Source organism: Alligator mississippiensis, chromosome 2 (genome assembly GCF_030867095.1).
Source record: "Alligator mississippiensis isolate rAllMis1 chromosome 2, rAllMis1, whole genome shotgun sequence".
Classification (NCBI taxonomy): domain Eukaryota; kingdom Metazoa; phylum Chordata; order Crocodylia; family Alligatoridae; genus Alligator; species Alligator mississippiensis.
Window position 1 is genome coordinate 86,037,994 of NC_081825.1, and position 19,435 is coordinate 86,057,428.

General features: G+C 40.2%; 1 protein-coding gene across 4 annotated transcripts in view; it reads right to left on the reverse strand.

Annotated features, from left to right (window-relative positions):
• The window catches only part of TLL1 (tolloid like 1), a 280,326-nt gene that overhangs the window by 131,915 nt on the left and 128,976 nt on the right, over positions 1–19,435 (reverse strand). For all 4 annotated transcript variants that reach the window (XM_059721901.1, XM_014611599.3, XM_019481422.2 and 1 more), the window contains exons 6-8: positions 12,822–13,000; positions 9,066–9,171; positions 3,958–4,082 (exon numbers count right to left, since the gene is read on the reverse strand). In XM_059721901.1, the coding sequence (XP_059577884.1) occupies positions 3,958–4,082; positions 9,066–9,171; positions 12,822–13,000 (410 nt within the window). The remainder of the gene's footprint in view (positions 1–3,957; positions 4,083–9,065; positions 9,172–12,821; positions 13,001–19,435) is intronic.

Genomic DNA, 19,435 nt, shown 5'->3' on the forward strand with positions numbered 1-19,435 from the left:
TAACTGGACCTAGCTTTTCTGTTTCTATGTGTTTATTTTGAAGGAAAGTCTTGTCCAGGGTTATTCGGTTACAGTCAGCATTCCCTCTAAGCTGTGTGCCATGCGCGGCTGCGCAGACGTGCTTATGCTGAGCTGCCACGCACACCTGCATGGCTGCACACATCACACAGCTTAGAGGGAACACTGGTTGCAGCAGCCTCTCTTCCCCTCTCTCTACTATCTGATCTAAAGGAAGCAGATCTGAAGCAGACCTTAGGAAGAGTAGGCACTTCTTTGTCACTGGCAGTGGAAAAAAGGAAAAGCCTAGCTGGATTTCTTTGCCCTACACTCCCACTCCTCTATCCTCCTAGCTAGACCCTCCTAGACCCTGGACACTGGTGATGTCATGAGACTGTTCCTACTTTAAAATCTTCAGATTGGTTATTTGCCCAACTGCTTCCCATTCTCTTTTCCTTTGCTTCCTGAATGCTTTACTGTCAAGCTTCTCTCTTTTCCATTTTTTCCCTGCCTCCTTTCTACACTTTTTTCCTACTCATCCTACTCCTAGTCTCCCTACGTTTCAGGGTCGCTCTTCCCCACATTCATTTTCCTCACTTCCTTGTTCCTTAATCAAATCTATAAAATAATACGTTATTAATAAACAGAATTTGAAAGCCCAGGGCCTGTAGATGTGAGCAAAACAATAAAAGGGTAAAAAGGACGAGGTCCTGGGTTCATTACCCTTTCCTCCCTTTCTCAATATGAAATGTTGTTCTAATATTAAAAGTAACAGTTCCAAATCAGTAACTGTGGTTCTGTTGACAGAGTTCATATGAGTCCACAAACCAAACTAAAAAGTAAAAGCAGATCAGACTCCTCTTCTACAAGCGTAACAGTCCTGGCACCTACTTACTTGGTAAAAGGCAGGTCATTTTATCAGGTCACCCAGCCTCCCCTAACCTCAAATATTTCTCTTGGCATATGTATCCTGGGGTATGACCACTTGTTCTGTCTAGTTAAAAAACTAGTGAGGCTCTACTGTTTTCCCACAGTCCAGACAAGCTAGAGAAAGAGGAACGCTCACCCAGCAAGTTTCTCAGGAACCTTCAGTGCACGTCCCCGCTCCTGATCATGATCCAATAAAAATGTACTTCATTCTCCACAGAAGCAGTATCTGACTTCCTGGATAGCCACTGTTTATATGAATTACTGAAGTTTGCCCCATATGGAAACTTCCATATGAAGAGTATTCAGAACTAGAAGATTTTTTTATTAATCCCCAAAAGACAAGTGCATCTCACTGAAATAATGAATTATTATTCCTCTGCTCTTAATACCAAAATATACAAACACAAATAGTATTAACAACAAAGAATACTGTTTTTCCATGGGTAGACAATTTGATTAATATCTTCTCCCCAGGATAGGAAATAGAGAACACCTCCAAAAACAAAAAAATACCCAGCCTTCACAGAATGACGATCCCAAGCTATTTTTCACGAAATGGGAAGCTAAGTGTCACTCAAGTCTTAATATGCCCTATATGCTGCAGTGAAACACAATTTAATCATCAAGTGCAAGTTTCTGAGAATTATTTTCTTTATAACTGGAAGTCCATTTTTGAAGACTGCTATGCACTTTGGAAATTAAGGACTCTTAGCTAACAAGATTTGCCTAACTGTGGAAATTGAACATTTTAAAATAAATAACAGCACTGTTTTGCAATGTTGGGGCTGACGTGCCATACTTGCTTGAATTATCTCACTCATTTTAATGTTACAAAGTCATATGAGTATAGGCTATAAACCAAGTTGTTTCATCTCAAAATTTGCAACTCTTATTAATTCAAACTATCCCCCCACTTCAATGAATTTATTATTCTATTAGTGCTTCCACAAGAGAAAAACATTATTTTCCAGAGTATGCTATAAGAAGCATTATACGGCATTGTGAAGCCAGGTCCCTGGAAGAATCCTTGTAGAATAAAACATTCACAGAACTTCATAATTGTGAACTATTATGAAGAATGTAAACAGATGATTTTCCCTTGTGCATTTGTTTTCTAATTTGTTCAGGAGCTTGATATCTTTTTCACAAAATGATTGAAAAACCAGATGTACATCTGGCATATCATATGCAAGTACTAACTATTGCCAAAACATGATGAGCTGTTTACTTTATCCAATGTGATTACAAAAATACTGATCAAACACACTAGATTACGGTGTTATCAGTAAGAGTATGCAGTTCTTATAGAAGAATCAGATTTCTGCTCTATACATTTTACTCTTTAGCAAACTATTGAGCAGTGTATTTATTCAAGGATTATATATAAAATTCTTTTTAAATACTTTAAAAAGGCCATTTGGATTGCTTAAATAATTATATTTGATTATTAGATACCTTTCTATTCATTGACACACTGACATGCTCAGGATACATGGAAGAACTTCTTCTTAATTGATCAGATGTGTATGTAATAGTGTTAGGCATCTTATGACTCTGAAGTATATTTAAATTAAATATTTATGAGGTATATTTATGCCAGTTTTGATGTGCTATGGGGCTGCAAGTGATCCAACTGACACCAGTGACTCTATTGGAGTAACCATAGGTCAATGGTGCTCAAAATCCAGCCTATGAAACCTTGTCATCCAGCCTGTGATATAATCTATCCTCACAGGTCCAGAAATTTGGCAGCAGGGTAGTAGTGTCAGTGTTAATTGCCATTCACTTGCTGCCAAATTTCCAGCCTCATGGGGAGCCCCACAGGCTGGATAACATGGCTCTGCACACTAGATCACACTGGTGTGTGGTTGGGCCAGCACACTGGATTACACCTGTGGACCAACCCCACATGGCAACCCTGTGCCATTCATTCAATCCATAGGTCTGGAAGTTTGGTGACCACTGCCCTAGGCTTTTCTCTACCTCTTTACCTACTCCCAACGTCCATATTGATTAGATGGGTTAAAGAGTCCACCACATACTTGACTTAAATAGTTATCAAGTCAACTTTGTGTGGAATCACATCCCTTCCAGTCCTTCAGTGGGGGCATGCTGATGGTGGCAGTCCAGACATGCAACACTCTAGCAAGTTATGGCTGATAGAAGGTTAAGGCAGCAATCTGCTGGGTGTCCTACATCACCACTGCCTCCTATCTACATCCATGAAGGGGAAGCCACTCCTTTACTGTGGCTCCTGTGCCTCTAACCAACACCAGAGAAATGAGTAATTACATTCCAAAGTTTCTAGTGAGCTATTTTGGATTTACATCAGCTCAGACCAGCAGTATATCCTTTACTTTAAACCATTTTAAAATGCTGGTGTCGCTAGACTGATGACATCCAAATACTGATTGAAACAGAAATGTACAGTACATGGATAAGTTTATAGCTTATGAATACCCAAATATAATACAAATAACTCGGGTTATTTGTAGACCTGAGCTGTCATTTTTCAAATCCTGAAGTCAAAAATTGTCTAAAAGATTTAACTGTTCACTACACAACAATCTACTTGTTGACAGATGTAATTTCCTCACTCCATTCAAACTTGTGTGGAACAAAAACTGTTTAGAATGATTTTTTGAACTAGTAGTACCAGTGGTAATGTACATTAAGAATTTTTCATATCTCTAAACAGGGATCTGGTTTTAACTACAATAGGTATATAGGAACTGACATAAAGGACTGTGTTGTTCTTTCTTGTCATTGAACAACAACAACAACAAAGCAAAAGTTGAAATGCCGCAGAAGTATAACTTTCTGGCAGCTTATCTGTACTTAGTGCTTTGCATTCCAGAGTCCTCACCTACAACATTTTTATGATCTGATTCTTGAACTGTTTACGTCACTTGCTAGCATGGAAACAGGCTCATAAGCAGCTGACTCAAAAGATTTATTGTTTTGTTTGCTTAATATAGAAAGCCATGCTTGCTGGGGTGTGCATGTATGTGTGTATTTGTGGTGCAATACCTGGACATCTATACAGCTTTCTTGCCTGTGCAATATCTCCTTTACTTAGACGAGTACGCTGACCAATGGCAGGTCGTATACCATTATCATCACGGGAAGGAAGAATAGTATCCAGAAACATGCCCCTATAACAAAAAAGAAAGACCCCCAAAACTTATAAGTTTTCCATCAATAAATAATCCTAGTATTTGTAATATACAATATTCATTAATTCTGCAACATATCGTAATTACGTTTACCACTATTTTGAAGGCAATATTACAAAAAAAAGAATGCAAGAGAAAAATTGCATGTCAGAAAAAAATAGTCAGTCATAACGATAAAAACTGAAAATAGTCTTGTTTCAAGATGCTAACACAACTACTTTTGGTTTTCTGACAACAACATTTGCTTATTAAAACGTAAATTTAATAAAAATTAAAAAGTACTATAGTTTAGACAGGCACGTGGCTAGGATGGTTTAATTGGGGATGATCCTGCCTTGAGCAAAAGGCAGCAATATAAATCCATGCTAACTTATCTGCCATCAGAAGAATTATCTAAATTATATTAGTATAACAGAGAACCATTTTTGGTGAGAATATTATACTTAATTTAGAATTTGCCTGGCCTCAGGTGGTTAATATTTAAATATATAATCTTTTTGAGTTGGGTATGATAATATTACATTAATATTATAAACTATAGAACCAACACCCACTTTTCTTTAAGCTAAGAAATCTCTGAAACCCTTAAGTCTGAGACCTTTTTAAACCTATTGTCATGTCAGTTAGCTCATTTCTATATGCTCTGCTTTATTTTTGATACTCATGTATAGTTGCAAGACACACATTGAATATTAAAATCCTGAACTGCCATTTATCAGTATGGACTAGAATAATGAATATAGAGTAGAAATCTTAGTAGTCACACTTATGAATAGGGATAATTTTTTAAACCACAGTTTTTCAACCTGTGGTACATGTACCCCTGGGGGTACACGAGACAGGCAGGGGGTACACGGGTACCCCAACACTCTCTCTCTCTTGCCCTCTTTTCCTCTCTCTCTCGCCCCTTCCTCCTTTCAAAACTATGGCAAAAAAATTGGTACGCTGCGTACCGTGTGGCACTTTAAATTCCCCAGTAATAATTTGGCGTTCAGCCCTCCTAGCTTTGGCCAACATCACCCCTAGACCAGGTATATACTCGAGCTGTGCACCCCAGCATAAAAGGTGGCAACCCTACCCACACGCGATCAGACATCTGTCTGAACTGTTTACGGCCTTATATACACAGCCCTTCTTCCAACATACGGCACACATTAGTCTGTAAATATAAAATCCTCTGGAAAATTGAGTGTGGGGGTACTTATTAAAATTTTCAGAAGTTAGGGGGTACCTGCTACTTAAAAGGTTGAGAAACACTGTTTTAAACTATAAGGCTAGAGACAGACATTCAAAAATCCAGAGTCTGAATTGATTTGAAATTTGCAGGTTAGTCTAACCTGCCCAAATTGAACCAATTTGCAAGTGAACAGGCATTCCCTTTTGTCTCAGGAAATACAGGCCTGCAGTGGCTCAGGCCAGAAGCAGGGGGGGGGGGGGGAAGGAGGGGCTAGAGCATGCCCTCGGTTGCTGGGAAGCTGTGCTGGACAAGGGGTGAGGGGGAGCACGGCTAGGCCCCAGCAGTAGCCTAAACTGAACTGGCCAGGGAGGGGGTTTAAATGCCCCCTCCCTGTACCTCCCTGGGCTGGAGTCTGCCTGGTGCTCCCCCCTCATTGCTACAGTGGCAGGGGCATGCCTGGCCCCGCAAGGCAAAGGGGGCAGGGAGGGGGTTTATTCTATCCTCTGCCCCCTCAGGAGTGCAACTAGGGTCTGCCAGCTCCAGCTGCTACATCCACTGATCGCTCCCTGCATGGGGCAAGCAACAGTATAAGCCCCCTCCCTGCCCTCTTCACCAGATGCCAGAGGGAGGGGGGAAATAAACCTCCTCCCTGCCCCCTTCCCCTAAGGGGCCCATGCCCCAGCCACTGGAGTAGTGAGGGGGAGTGACCCTCATGGGGCAGCAGCCCCTGTCATGGTATCCTGGGAGAACAAGCCTCTTCTTGGTGGGGGGGTGGGAACTGTGCTGCATGCAGGACTGGGGCGGGCAGGGCTGCCACAGACTACACGGGGCATGGGGTTTATTTCCCTCCTCCCTCTGGCATCTGGAAAAGGGGGCAGGGAGGGGACTTGTTCCCTCATACCACACAAAGAGAGATCAGCAGAGGTGGCAGATGGGGCTGGCAGACTCCAGCTGTGATCCCCAAGGGGACAGGGGACAGAGGGAGGAATTAACCCACTCCCTGCCAGGCTATGGGCAGAGGCAGTAGCTGGGACTATAAAACCAAGACTGCAGTCCCTGGAGGGAGAGAGGACAGAGGGAAAAATTAACCCCCTCCCTGCCTCCTTTGCCTTAACAGGGCCATGCCAGCCAGTATCTGACAATGCCCCTATCCCTGGCACTGAAGTAGCAAGGGGAGGGGGGAGGAGAGAAAATAAAGTAGGATTTTTTTTTGAACAACACAGGTGTGGCCTGAAGACCAAATTAATGTAATTAAACTTGAAAAATAAGAAATTGTTCTTCTTCCAATACCCCTTAAATGCTGTGTATTAAGGGGACACTGAAAGGCTGTTAATAATGTTACTATTTCACTAATAACCTTATCTGTTTGTGAATATTACCTCATGATTGATTTTGGTTTCTGTTATTTGTCCAAGAGTCCAATAACTAATAGTTGGCAAAGTTCAACAATTCATAGAGCACCTTCTTTGAAATTAATGCAACCCTCACCTGATATTGTGGGCTTCTTTAAATGGCATACCACAATATTGTTCCTATGGGCAGACCATACCTTCCTATAGTTTCTGTCAGCCTGGAGCCTGAGACTAAAACTAGAAACCTAATCTCCATAGAGCAGTCATTGCTACGTAGCCATCATTATTCTAGTCTATTTTATATAGATTCTTATGCCTTTTCAATGTAATGTCTGAGCCCCTTGCAATGATGCATTAAGTGATGGTACTAACAAAAATCAAATGTGGCTTCTTCCTTCTCATCTTCTTTCAGAGGATACTGTTTTTGCAGATTTTTAACACAGATGCTGTCCTGTGTTTATATTACAGCAGAGGTATAACCAGCAAGTTTTGCACTGGGCTAAGCCCTGCTGGAGAATGAGGTTTGGGGGGAAAGGGGCTGGGGCTGGGTTCAAACCACCTCTGGATGAGGGACTAGAACCTAGGTCTCCTACTCCCTAGGCCAGTGGTTCCCAACCTTGGATCATGACCCAAATGAGGGTCATGGGGGCAATGCCGGCAGCACTGCACACAAAGGATAAGTCGTGCCACATGCCGGAAGCTCCCCCGCCCCCGGGCTGCCACGGCTGCTCTCCATTCCCAGGAGTGGGTCGCAGCAAAACAAGGTTGGGAACCACGGCCCTAGGCAATCCTCCTTCAGGCCATTGGGCTAAAACACAGCAAGTCCTCTTCTTCCGGAGCCAAAAACGCAATAATTGTAACTTTTCTGTGACTAAAGCCTTGGGTCTTACCTGGCATTACATACATGCCAAATGATTCTATTCCCTTTAGGTGCCTGCAGCCTACTAAGCATACTATGTGGAGTCTAAACATGGCAATAATGCCAAAAAGTATAGTCACATGGCTATGTAAAAAAGAAAGTATTTAGGCCTAAGAAGGTAGAATGATTTACCCACAGGTCACATAGAAACTGGGCCTTGAACATAACTCTTTATGCACAGATAAGCTTAACTGCCTTGTTAATATTTTTATGGGGTAGTTAGCATCTGATCTACAAAGTAATGCCGTATGAAATATAATAAGCATTTTATCTCCCCCTCACTTATGCCCTGTAGTAGGATTGTATAAAGGAAACAACCAGTTTAGCAGTAGTGTAGCAGCACTCTGAATTTTCTGAAAGTTTCAGAAGGAATCTTTGTACCATCCATATGTTCACAGTCAGGAAAACTGGCAACAGGGCAACCAGTACTAACCAGCACAGGCCAGAGGAGGAACAACAGCAATCATGATTATGTTTCTAAGGACAGTAACAACATGTACAAACAGCAAAGAATGGACTTCAAACTCCATTCAGGTCAACTGGCTGCAGCCTTCTGCAATGTCCTAATTAAAAGGTTATATTTACCTGACAAGCACTTTTAATACTTTACATTGACATAAAGCACAGACTTTATGGGCATGTTCAGCTGAGTGCTCACGTGCGTTTCCTACATAGTTGTGCCACTGCTACTTGTCCCTGGGGAACGCCTGTGCACGCGCACTCTGGAGCACAACAAGTTGCCCTAGGTGGCGTAGAGGAGGCTGGGGCAAGCACCTAGGCCTGCCACAACAGCCTTAGGCTCCTGGGGCTTCAGTGGTGGTGATCCAAGTGTGTGCAGCCTCGCCAGCAGCCAGAGTGTGGCTCCAGCCGGCCAGGCTCCAGGTTTGGAAAGTATATGTTGCTACCACATGTGCTGCCCCACTTCTTTGGTGCTCGTTTTTTTTACACTGAAATCTCTCCGTGTCAAAAAACCCTGTGCTGCTAATTAGCAATGCAGCAAGCACCTGCATGTGCAGTGAGTGCACTTTGCAGTGCCACAGACAAGTCTGCAGTGCCGCAAACTGCACATGTGCGTTTGTCTGGATGCATCCTATATGTTGAAGAAGACTGCACCCTGATAGAAAAGTTCAAAGTGCAAATAAAATGCCTAGCCATTTAGCCTATTTGATGCTTCTGGATTTATATTTTTTAATAGAAAAATAATTACAGAAAATAAATGACTGCTATCTTGAACTTAACATTAAATCTAAGTAACTGAAACAACAGAAAAAGAAGGCTTTGAGACTGAGTAGGATGAAGAGGAAATTAAGCAATGTCTTTTAAAATAGAATCAACTTACTCTACTTGGTCCAATTAAAAAAAAAAAAAAAAGGTGTGTTTTGACTCCTGTTAGGAACGTGAACTAGTGAGGGACTGTAATGTTTTAAAGCCATTCTGGAAATGTTATTGATAAAACTAGTATTCACGGGGAAGAATGGAATTAAAAGTCAAAAGGTATAACCTGAGACTCCAACCTTGAGAAAGTGTTCCTGGCATAGTGCATAATGCTGTCAAAATCATAGGGTTCCCCAAGGGAGTTAACCTCTCCTGGCTCCATCTTCAGGAAGTTGTACTCCTGACCTACAAGCAATTCATAAACAATATCTCAGATGAACCATTTGATAAAAAGGAAAAGAAAGAAAAATACCACCAACAGAGATACAATAATCATTCATAGACATTTTTAGTTTAGTGAATTCTAACCACCAGAGTAGTTAACTGCTTTTACTAATTACAGTGGACGAGAATGCATGAACTCCATAAACCCATGACTAGATTATTTACATGTAAATTAGCTGTTTCATTTACATTGACACTATAAGCGATTAAGACATCATACACCAAAAATTAAGGTAAATGTGGAGTCCACTACATTTACCAATTTAGCTATCAACTGCAGGAGTAATCTGATTGTACAAGGCGATTACCAGAATTATTTTATTTAAGTAGAAACTACCTTTTACAAAACTTATTTACTCACAACAGTAATTTGGTCCAGGTTCTAGTGGCCTGCACTACTAACTTCATGAAAATGCTTTAGCTTCAGAAAAAGATTTCAGCAATCTGTTTAAGAAAAAAGAAGCTGCCTTCCAGGCCTGAAACCCACCAGAGATCTGGTCCTCACTGGTATATAAACCAGCCCTTACTAAAGCTCCAAATCATACTGAAATCCAGCCAAAGTTTTTACTTTATTATTAAACATCAGACCAACAACTCTAACCAAACCTCCAGCAGCTAAGAGAATGCTCTCAGAACACGTACCAATTTCACCCTGACAGAAATGCCTTCCTGACTCCAATAAGTGAAGGGCAAGGCCAAACGACACCACAAGAAATGGTATTAACAAGCAAGTTCAAGCAAAAAACCATGGAGGTAGGATAGAAGCATGCCGGGTGGTTCACCTTTACCTGGGATGAAACTAAATAGTTATTTACACTAAGGGCAAGAAATTAGCAGACCACCCTGTGGCTTGTGAATCCAGAGGCAAACAGTAGTTGCTGAATCCAACAATGTTTAGCACACAGAAGAGTTCAAGGAAGTGTGTATGTGGTAGCCTTGGATACAGAAGATAGAGCCTAAACCACCCCTTATACCTCTAGACTGGGATCCAAGCTAATGCCTAATACATCTTGATGCCTGTACATCTTGTCCAAAGTCCCATCTGAGGTGACATAGCTTTATTGTATCCCAAATGAATTTCTTTAAACATGAGTTTCATATTAAGAGACTATAAAATGTCTTAGGTGTACAGACTTGAACTCTTTTCAAATTAAATCAAGGTTATACAGTCTAATACTGAAAATATAATTAGACCAATGTAGTCTAATGATATTTTATATTATGTTTTGCTGTTTTAAGAATTATGATACTTATTTTTTTGCTGCATCTAGACCATCTGGTAATATAAAGCTCCAAAAGGAAAATAAAACCCTGCTGTGCAAACATTGAGTAACTGGCTAACAGAAAGTATTTCTAAAAATAAATAAAACTAGAAAAACCCATATTCTTAAATAAAAGTGTTATAGATTTTGTCCTGAGAAGTTATTCATTTCGTGGAATTCTAACATATTGGTTAAACAAATTGGTTTAAACTATTCTAACAGAATAGTTTAAATTTTACCTTCATAGTTATTTTCATAAAGAAGGGCTTAAAAGGGATTTAGGTTGCTTAAGTGCTACAATTTTCCACATAATGTACACTCTAAAAAGCAAGAAAATGCCAAGTAATGGAACCTGTATTAGGGCACACAGGACGTTTCTAACAACAGCAATGGACACTTTGTACCCTCACAAGGTACTTAGCATTTGTTGAGAGGAAAAGGTAATTCATCAAAATCAAAAGAATTCAAAGATGTAGTTTAATTACGAAGTTGAAAGCCAATCCATGCCTGCTTTCCTGCCAACTTCCACAGCTGGCTCCATTGCGGCCTAGGCTTCAAGGTTCCCAGCTCATAGGCAGCCCATCCAGTGGGCTGACCGGGAGACTGGCATGTTGAAATTTTGGTATTCCTAGTTCCTGAACTCTTAAGACAATTCCATAGCTCCCTTGGCAGCTTACCACAGGCAAAAACCATCTACGTTCCTGGTGTCTGAAGGAGCTGGTAGCTTAGAAACCTTGGGAGTTCTGGCTTCTCAGCCTTGAAACTACCACCTGAATCAAAGCTTCAAGGTGCCCAACCCCCCTCAGCCAACCAGATGAGATTAAATAAAACTGGGACCCAAACTGCCAGTCTTGTAGCTTCTCCACAGCTAGCTTGATCAGGGTCTGCTACTCCCGGGCAATTAACCAACTAAAATATTAGTACCAGCATCATTTTCCAAGCTTCGATATAATTTTATTCATGTTTCATATAAGGTCAGGAATACAGTATTCTGACTCTAAAGTATGACAATGAAAAAGGCTGATGGCTCTTTTCCATAGCAACAGGAGTTTTTCCTTGAGTCTCTAAAGGCCATAAATAAAGATGTGCTTCCTCCTCTATGTTTATTTGATATTTAGACGTTAGCTCTTGTCAACAAAGATAACTGCACTTTATCATGCATGCTAACTGTGCTTTATCATTCATCAGCAGATGCATGACAAACAGAACCAAGGAGGTGATACTTCCCCAGTCTAAATCTGCTCTCTGCTAGCTTATGGCCATTATTTCTTGTGACCCCCAGGGGCGACTTGGTGAGCAGAGCCTCACCAATTCCCTTCTGCGCCCCCATGATGAATTTACAGGCAACCACAAGGTCACCTCTCAACCTTCCCTGGCGGAGGCTGAAGAGGTCCAGGTGCTCTAGTCTCTCCTCATAGGGCTTGGCCTGCAAGCCCTTAACCATACAAGTGGCCCTTCTCTGGACCCTCTCCAGGTTATCCACATCCCTCTTGAAGTGTGGCACCCAAAACTGCACACAGTATTCCAACTGTGGTCTGACCAGTGCCCAATAGAGACATTAGGAAAAACTTCACAGTTCGAGTGGCCAAGGTCTGGAACGGGCTCCCAAAAGAGGTGGTGCTCTCCCCTACCCTGGGGGTCTTCAAGAGGAGGTTAGATAGGCATCTGGCTGGGGTCATCTGAACCCAGCACTCTTTCCTGCCTATGCAGGGGGTCAGACTCGATGATCTATTGAGGTCCCTTCCAGCTCTAACATCTATGAATCTATGAAACACCAGATGAAACTGCAACTTAGAAGTGCTATATATTTATATAGTTTTCAGTCACTCTGGAATCCATCCAGATAAGAGAAATGGTATAAATATGAGTTAATTTCTGTTGTAATATTACAAGTTGAATTTAAGAAATAATAAAATTCTGAATGATAATCATTTTAGTTATGAATTATAAATTAACTAATGACAAGAATCACCAAAAAGTGTAAAAATGCAAACTTCAAGCCAGATTGAAAAAAGCCATAGTCATCCAACCATTGCTCTGGCATGGTTAAGACACATCGGTTTCTGTAGACAATGGCACATGAGGGATTGATGTACCTAGCATCACATTCAGTCACCTGTTTTGATTGGTTAGTTTGAATGACCAGTTACCCATTTACAGATGGTTTGCTGGGAGTACTCTTTGGTACAAGTCCAAAGTTAAGCTCAACAATCATTCATCAGGAACTTTAGCAAAGAAAACCTTAACTTCACTACATCGTTTTACAATCATAAACAGACACATCAAAATGAACCTAACACCAGCAGAGATTTTTTTTTAAATCTAAGAGTGCTTATCAAATTATCTCACCTGGCTGAATGTTTTCTCTAATGATGGTTACATGGTCATCTCGGTCAGGTCGTGTATGTTCGTGCCAGAAGCCTATCACATGCCCCAGTTCATGAACAACTATTCCAAATTTATCACAGTTCTTGCCAATTGATATAGCCTGGGGGCCATTACCCCTTCGACCCACATAAGAACAGCACCTGCAATTAGAATACAAACCAAGAGGAAAGGTTTTATGATGTATGCACAGATCCATACATTTACAGGAAAGCAACTTCCAGCCTGCTAGTAAATAAAATTTAAACATTAGATTATCAATATAATACAATGCAGGACCAAGGCAGTTTTGCAAGCTTTACAATGTGTCATTAAAAAAAGATGAACTTAGTATTTAGTAGTGCTTAATACTGCATGTAAATTCCTGAAAAAAATGTATTTATCCAAGGTCTTAATTGGTATCATTTGTGGCCCATCAAACTGTTCCTTATTCCCCTGTGCCTGTCTGAAACAAAATAAATTTCCAAATACATAGTAAATTTCCAAAATAAATCATAAAACTGTGATCTCTTGCATAGCTGTCTTGAACATGAGACATGTCACCACCAGCTGAGCAGGTTAAGTGACTGGTACTTTGTTACTGTCTTTGAACACCATTTTCAGTAACATTTTAATCACAAGGGAGTGCTACCATCAAATTTTGAAAACTCCTCTCCCTTGTTATCTGAGTAGGGATCTACTGAAAACATATCTGCCCAACTCTCACTCCACCCATTCATAAAGAAGACGACAGTGTACAATAAAAATCTCCCACATCTTCATGACTTCAGGAAGACAGGTAGCCAACATTTCTACTAGTTCTTCATAAGGCTACAGAGTGAAATACCACAGGGGCTCTGTAAGAAATAATCCCCTCCAGTGAGCAAATAGTCAAATGTGTCTTTTTCACATCAAAAACAAAATTTAGATGAGAAGCAAACAAACAAGCAAGCAGGCAAAAGCCTCAAACTGCAGAAAATTCTGCTTGATTGAACTTATTTTAGACCTATTAAGACCTGATTTTTGATATATTAGACTGGATTTTTCCCTCATAACTAAAAATATACTTTTATACTATTGTAATGCTATTGATTTCACTGGGACTATTCCTATACTGAAAGCTAAACCACTAATTAAGAGCTTTGCTAAACCAGTGCCTAAAATCAGGCCCTCTCAGAGGTCAAGAGAGGCCCAGACCACTTCCATTTTTTGAGGCTCAAAATACAATGCAATAATTTGTAATAAATGTTCCTTTTTTATTTAACAAGTGCTTTTCTAGCTTTTTTCTTCTTCTTTCAATCCTGTCAGTGTATCTGTGTGTCTGTATGTATAACCTCATTTGGAGATGACGTCAAAAGTCTAAATTTGAGGCCCTCCGTGAATGAGAGGCCCAGGCCAAATGGCCCTCCTGGCCCCCCCGTGACAGACCCTGCCTAAAATATATCTGAAATGGAATTACAAAACTATTGCATATATATTTATGTCCTCAGACCTTTAAAGCCAGACTTTATAATCTCTGTAAAACACCTCTTTCCCCCAAAAGGCTTAGATTTAGACAAGAAACTACTCTTCTGTAACAGTCTTGCTGTATTTCTGACTCAATCCAAATGGTGGCTGAAACTGCAAAGTCTTCTATCCCTAATAGGAATGCTAAAGCTCTAAGTCTGGTCCCAATGCCTCAAATTTTCATCCACATTTTCATAAATATGGGGATAAGAAGAGAGGGAGTGGGCTGAACAAGCAAAAAGGAGAGGGGCAGATATTTGCTCTAGTTTATCTCTGTTGCAAATCTTGCCAATATTAATCTAAATGTCATGATCACTCAAGTCCAGTTAGTTACCAGATAGGTTTGCTTTCATTTTGCTCTGAAAATTCACATTACTTTATTAATTATGGTAACAAGGGTTTTAAAAATATTAAATATTTTAGTGAAGCTTTTGAAGATTCATCTAATATCTGTTAACCCACAGAAGAAAGCACACAAGAGAAATGAAAATTTGCAGATAATGTGGAAATAGATTTAAAAAAAAGAGATGTGGATCGCATAATGCCCCCACATTTGAATACACAGAAGTAGAATCAATTTTTCTTTCCCTGAAGTTTTTTCTGGGCATGTGAAAGATATACTGCAGCCCCCAAAAGTAATATATTAATACTGAGCAACTAATATATTAATAATGGTTCACCCTGAAATCAGGATGAACTTTCCTACCATCCCCCTCTTGGATAAAGAATCTTGTTCATGGAGTCGTAGCCTCTCAAATGGAAAGGATTTCTTAAATTGCTTACACATTGCATTCCTGTTTTCTGGCACTTTCACGATTTCAGTGTAAACTAATGGGAGTGGGGATGCCCTTTTGTAGACTCTCAGTATTTATCAGAGGTATCTGCTTTTCTGAAATGACTGAAATGCCAATATTAAGTTCCTGAGCTAGAGAATGATTTCTTCTTTGTACTGTTGGGCTTCAGTCCTAGCATTTTTGGAGATACTTTGTAATTCTGTGTTCAGTTAAATGAAACAGCATTGTATAAAAAGATCCTGGGTTTTCAAGATTAGGGACAGAAATTATACATTAACACAGTAACACAAAAGAAGTTCAACGCATATAAACCACTTTCAAAATGGCCAAAACCATTACCAAAACCAGTTTAAGATAAACCTGGATGGATGTAGTATCAGACTTAACTGGTTTAAGATAAAACCGTTTATTGAAATTCTGTCCAGATCCCCTCGAGATTCAAGTTAACTCACAGTCCCTCAGCATCCCAGGATGCTTTGCAACTCCCCCACAAGTTCCCCTTCACAGGATGGGTGCGCTAGCCTTGGCCCAAGCCATCTGCTCCAGCAGAGCAGTGAGGCATGCTTTGGCACCCCCTTGCTTCTGGCCTGGGCCACTGCAGGCGTGTAGCTACATTTCTGGAATCAAAAGTGGATGTCTTTTCATTTGCTTACTGGTTCAATCTATACAGTTTAGATTAACCTGGGAAGATTGAATACATTCAGACTTTGGGGTTTTTGACTATATGTACTTAGGCCAAAAGAACACAATTAGCTAGGCAAGGACTTTAAAAAAATACTATAGGCTTATCAAACAGCTGTACTTTTTGGATGCAACTTTTATATAGTAAAATCACACTTGGTCCTTGAGGAGGTCCAAGTCACTGTGGAACATGCTCTTGTACTTTGTAACGGTATACAATGGAGAACACACTGAGAGCATTATATATTGAAAAGGGACTAAGTTATAGGGGTCACAAACATTTTCCTCCTCATCTCTTTTAGTTTTTTTGTGGATACAAAGGGATGGGTTGTTTACGTGGTTAGTTTGTTTTGGATTTTTGTGTTATATTTTGTTTGTTTAATATACTGGAAGTTAAAATAAAACACCAATATGAATGTCAGATGAATTCATATACATCTCAGGTTGTAAAACCTGTTTTCAATAAATGTATTACTATTAAATTATAAGGATACATTTTGTCTAATATATTCAGAGTCAAAAACTTACTGTAAGAATAAGGAAAAAACATTAGAACTAAAAAACGTGATGGTGGTTTTGGAAATTTTTTAATTCTTTTGAAAAAATTGCCAGATTACTATTATAATACAAGACCCTAAGGCTAGGTACAGACCTTCAAAAAGCCCAAGGCAGAATCAATCTAAGTTACGTGGTTTTCTGTAAGTGGCATCATTTAGATCAGTAGGGAACAGAATACACATTCACCCTTATGAGGTGGGAGAGCAAATCTTAGACTGGGCTCCACAATTTTTAAACCAGTCTATGTGTGCCAAACTTCTCTTCTGTTATGGGTATAGATTAGTTTTGTGTGCTGAACTTTTGTTCTGTTATGGGTATAGAGTGGTTTCTGATTCCTTATACTGGTAAAAGTGCAATGCCTATACTTGGCCTAAACTGAATTTAAGATGACAGGCATAAATACACATCTATTTCTGTCCCAGGGTAATTTAATTCTTTTGTCTTTGCTTTGGGTAATTATTTATTACCAATTCTTAGTTCACCATTATATAGGATTAAGTTGAGTTCATGGAGGGCTCCATGTGCATGAGTTGGTATTTTCTTATTTCCCTTCTAAATAGCTTTTAGAGACCTCTTTTGTTCAGAGTCTTCCATGTGTCTCTTTAGAGTAGGAACATAAAAGCTGATTATGATCAAGATTCTGATCTAAAATTGTGTGTTACCAGTTGAGTGATCCAGGCCCATAAATTCAGTTATAGTACCTGCTAACATTTTGTATCAGGGTGAAAGAAAATAAGGAGGAAAATATTTTCCCCATTTTCAAGTATCCTAAATTGTGCCCTAAAATATAGTGCCTACAGTATTAGAAGCTATCAAAGCAGCAGCATATAGCAAAAATAAAACAAGAATCAGAATTTCAATTAATAGCAGGATTATTGGGTGCAAAAAGATTCCATTGTGAAACTTATCTTTGTACACATCCTGACTGTTTTGCTTTACATAATTTTAGAACATGCATCTTGCAGAATACGTATGAATGAAGGTTGCGGAAAAATTGCAAATGTATTTAAAGTGTTGTAGGCACTTTCCACATTCTGTTCTTTATCGGTACTTGCCCCTCCCTGGACATGAGACGTTTACTGCAGTTGCCTAATTAGCTCCATGGTAAATGTTTTGTATCTGTATATGCAGTGCTATTAGGGCAGAGGAAACTAATTAACTCCACAGCCAGTTAGGACTTGTAAATACAAGTACTGCCCCACTGTGGAGTTTTTTACTCCACAGAAACACATGTAGATGCTGGTAGGGCTGGCTGGGGCACAAAGGTGCTTCATTGCAGGCTAGCCCTGCATTTGAGCACTCTCATGCCCCAGCCATCCCCCTCCACAGCACATTGAGCTGGTCAGAGCAACCCCAGGCTGCCGGGTCAAATTAACACATAAGCAAACTAGGTACAAGCCTAGGGCCCCAAGTGAAGAAGGGGCCCAGTTGTGCTTATTTTTACACATTAAAATCGTTAAGTGAAAAAAATAGGGGTCCATGAGTTTGTTTGCTTAAGGACTATTAAAGGGTTACTCCGGCCCTGCCAGGCTAGCAGGCTGACCCCACCAGGCCCCTTGTTAGCTAGGGCTGCTCCAAGCTGGCTCAACATGCTGTAGAGGGGATGGTTGGGGCACAAAGGTATAGGACTAGCCCATAATGAAGCATCCTCATGCCCCAGCCAGGCCCCTCAGCATCTACACATGCATTGCTGCTGAGTAAAACTCCACTGCAGGGTAGCACTTGTATTTACAAGTCCTAACCTGCTGTGGTGTGAATTAGTTTCCTCTGCCCTAATAGCCCTGCACATATACACAAGATGTTTACTGCAGAGCTAATTAGGCAATTCCACAGTAAACATCTCATATAGACATGCCCAGTGTAAATGGTGTTGCCAGTACAAATGACATGGCCAGGAGCAATGAACTCTGGTGTGATCTGTGCCAGAGTTTATTGCTTTGCGTTACCTGCACATGTAGATTTGCCCACTCATGCTAATAGTAGTTGAGTTCCTGTAGTGGTTCATGCACACATGCAGGTGGCCAGAGCATAGACTCACTATAATAAAGGAGAGTTATTCACACTTAATTGCAAACAACTACAACAAGTCCCTCAGTTTATAACAGTTTAAATACTTTTTTGCAAGCATACAGTGATCCAGGCATGCTATGGGGAACAAATTGATGTACAATTCAGAAAAATGTCTAGTGGATCAACAAAATACTCAGATAAGTAACTGGAGCCAGCCATTCTCCCTCTCTTCCTCCCTTAGAAGAGTAGAGGACTGTGGGATACTGAAGATCCTAGCAACCCTCATGCACCATTTGAATCTGGACGGGCATTTCACATGACACTAGAAAATAGTGACATTTCTGCTTAAAGGCTAATGGATTGTGGTGGAAGCACAAGGTTCTTTTCTGCCACAAACTGTATGCTCACTCTTTGTGCCAGGAAAAAGGCACTTTTCCTGACAAGTGCAATACCTATTCATGGCCTCTGACACAAAATTGAGAGATCCACTGAAAAGAAATTTGGATTTACATTATATTTATAATAACAAAAAAATAAAAATTATATGTAGTGCATCCTTATGGGGTGTATTTCATTGTTCTTCTCCACTTTTTAAGCTTGTATCAGCCACATTGCAAAGAAATATATAAACAGGTGAATGAACGCTTTGAAGTATGGATCATATTTTAATGAAGTGGTGGTCTAGTGGACCATGGTTCCCTCCCATTCACATACTATTTATATGAAGATACTTAGAAAGAAGAATAATACCCCGAAAGTTTTAGGTCTTTGTAGCTTTTCTGTAGTAGTGTAAGAATAGTTAAAGTTTGTGCTTAATTTACTCTCCACTTCCCATGTATTTTGTTCCATTTTACTGCTCTAGAAGCTCTTCTGATGCTTCATTCCATTCTCATGCTTCCCACTCTCCCTGCCATCTTTTGCTGTTCCCTTAAACATCATGCCAGGAAGCTATGTATGCCCTTTTATATGACCCTTGGCTTTTGGTGGTAGCTTGCTGCTCCAGTCTCACTCACAATTCTGATCCTGGCTTATCCCTTAGTACAGACAGGT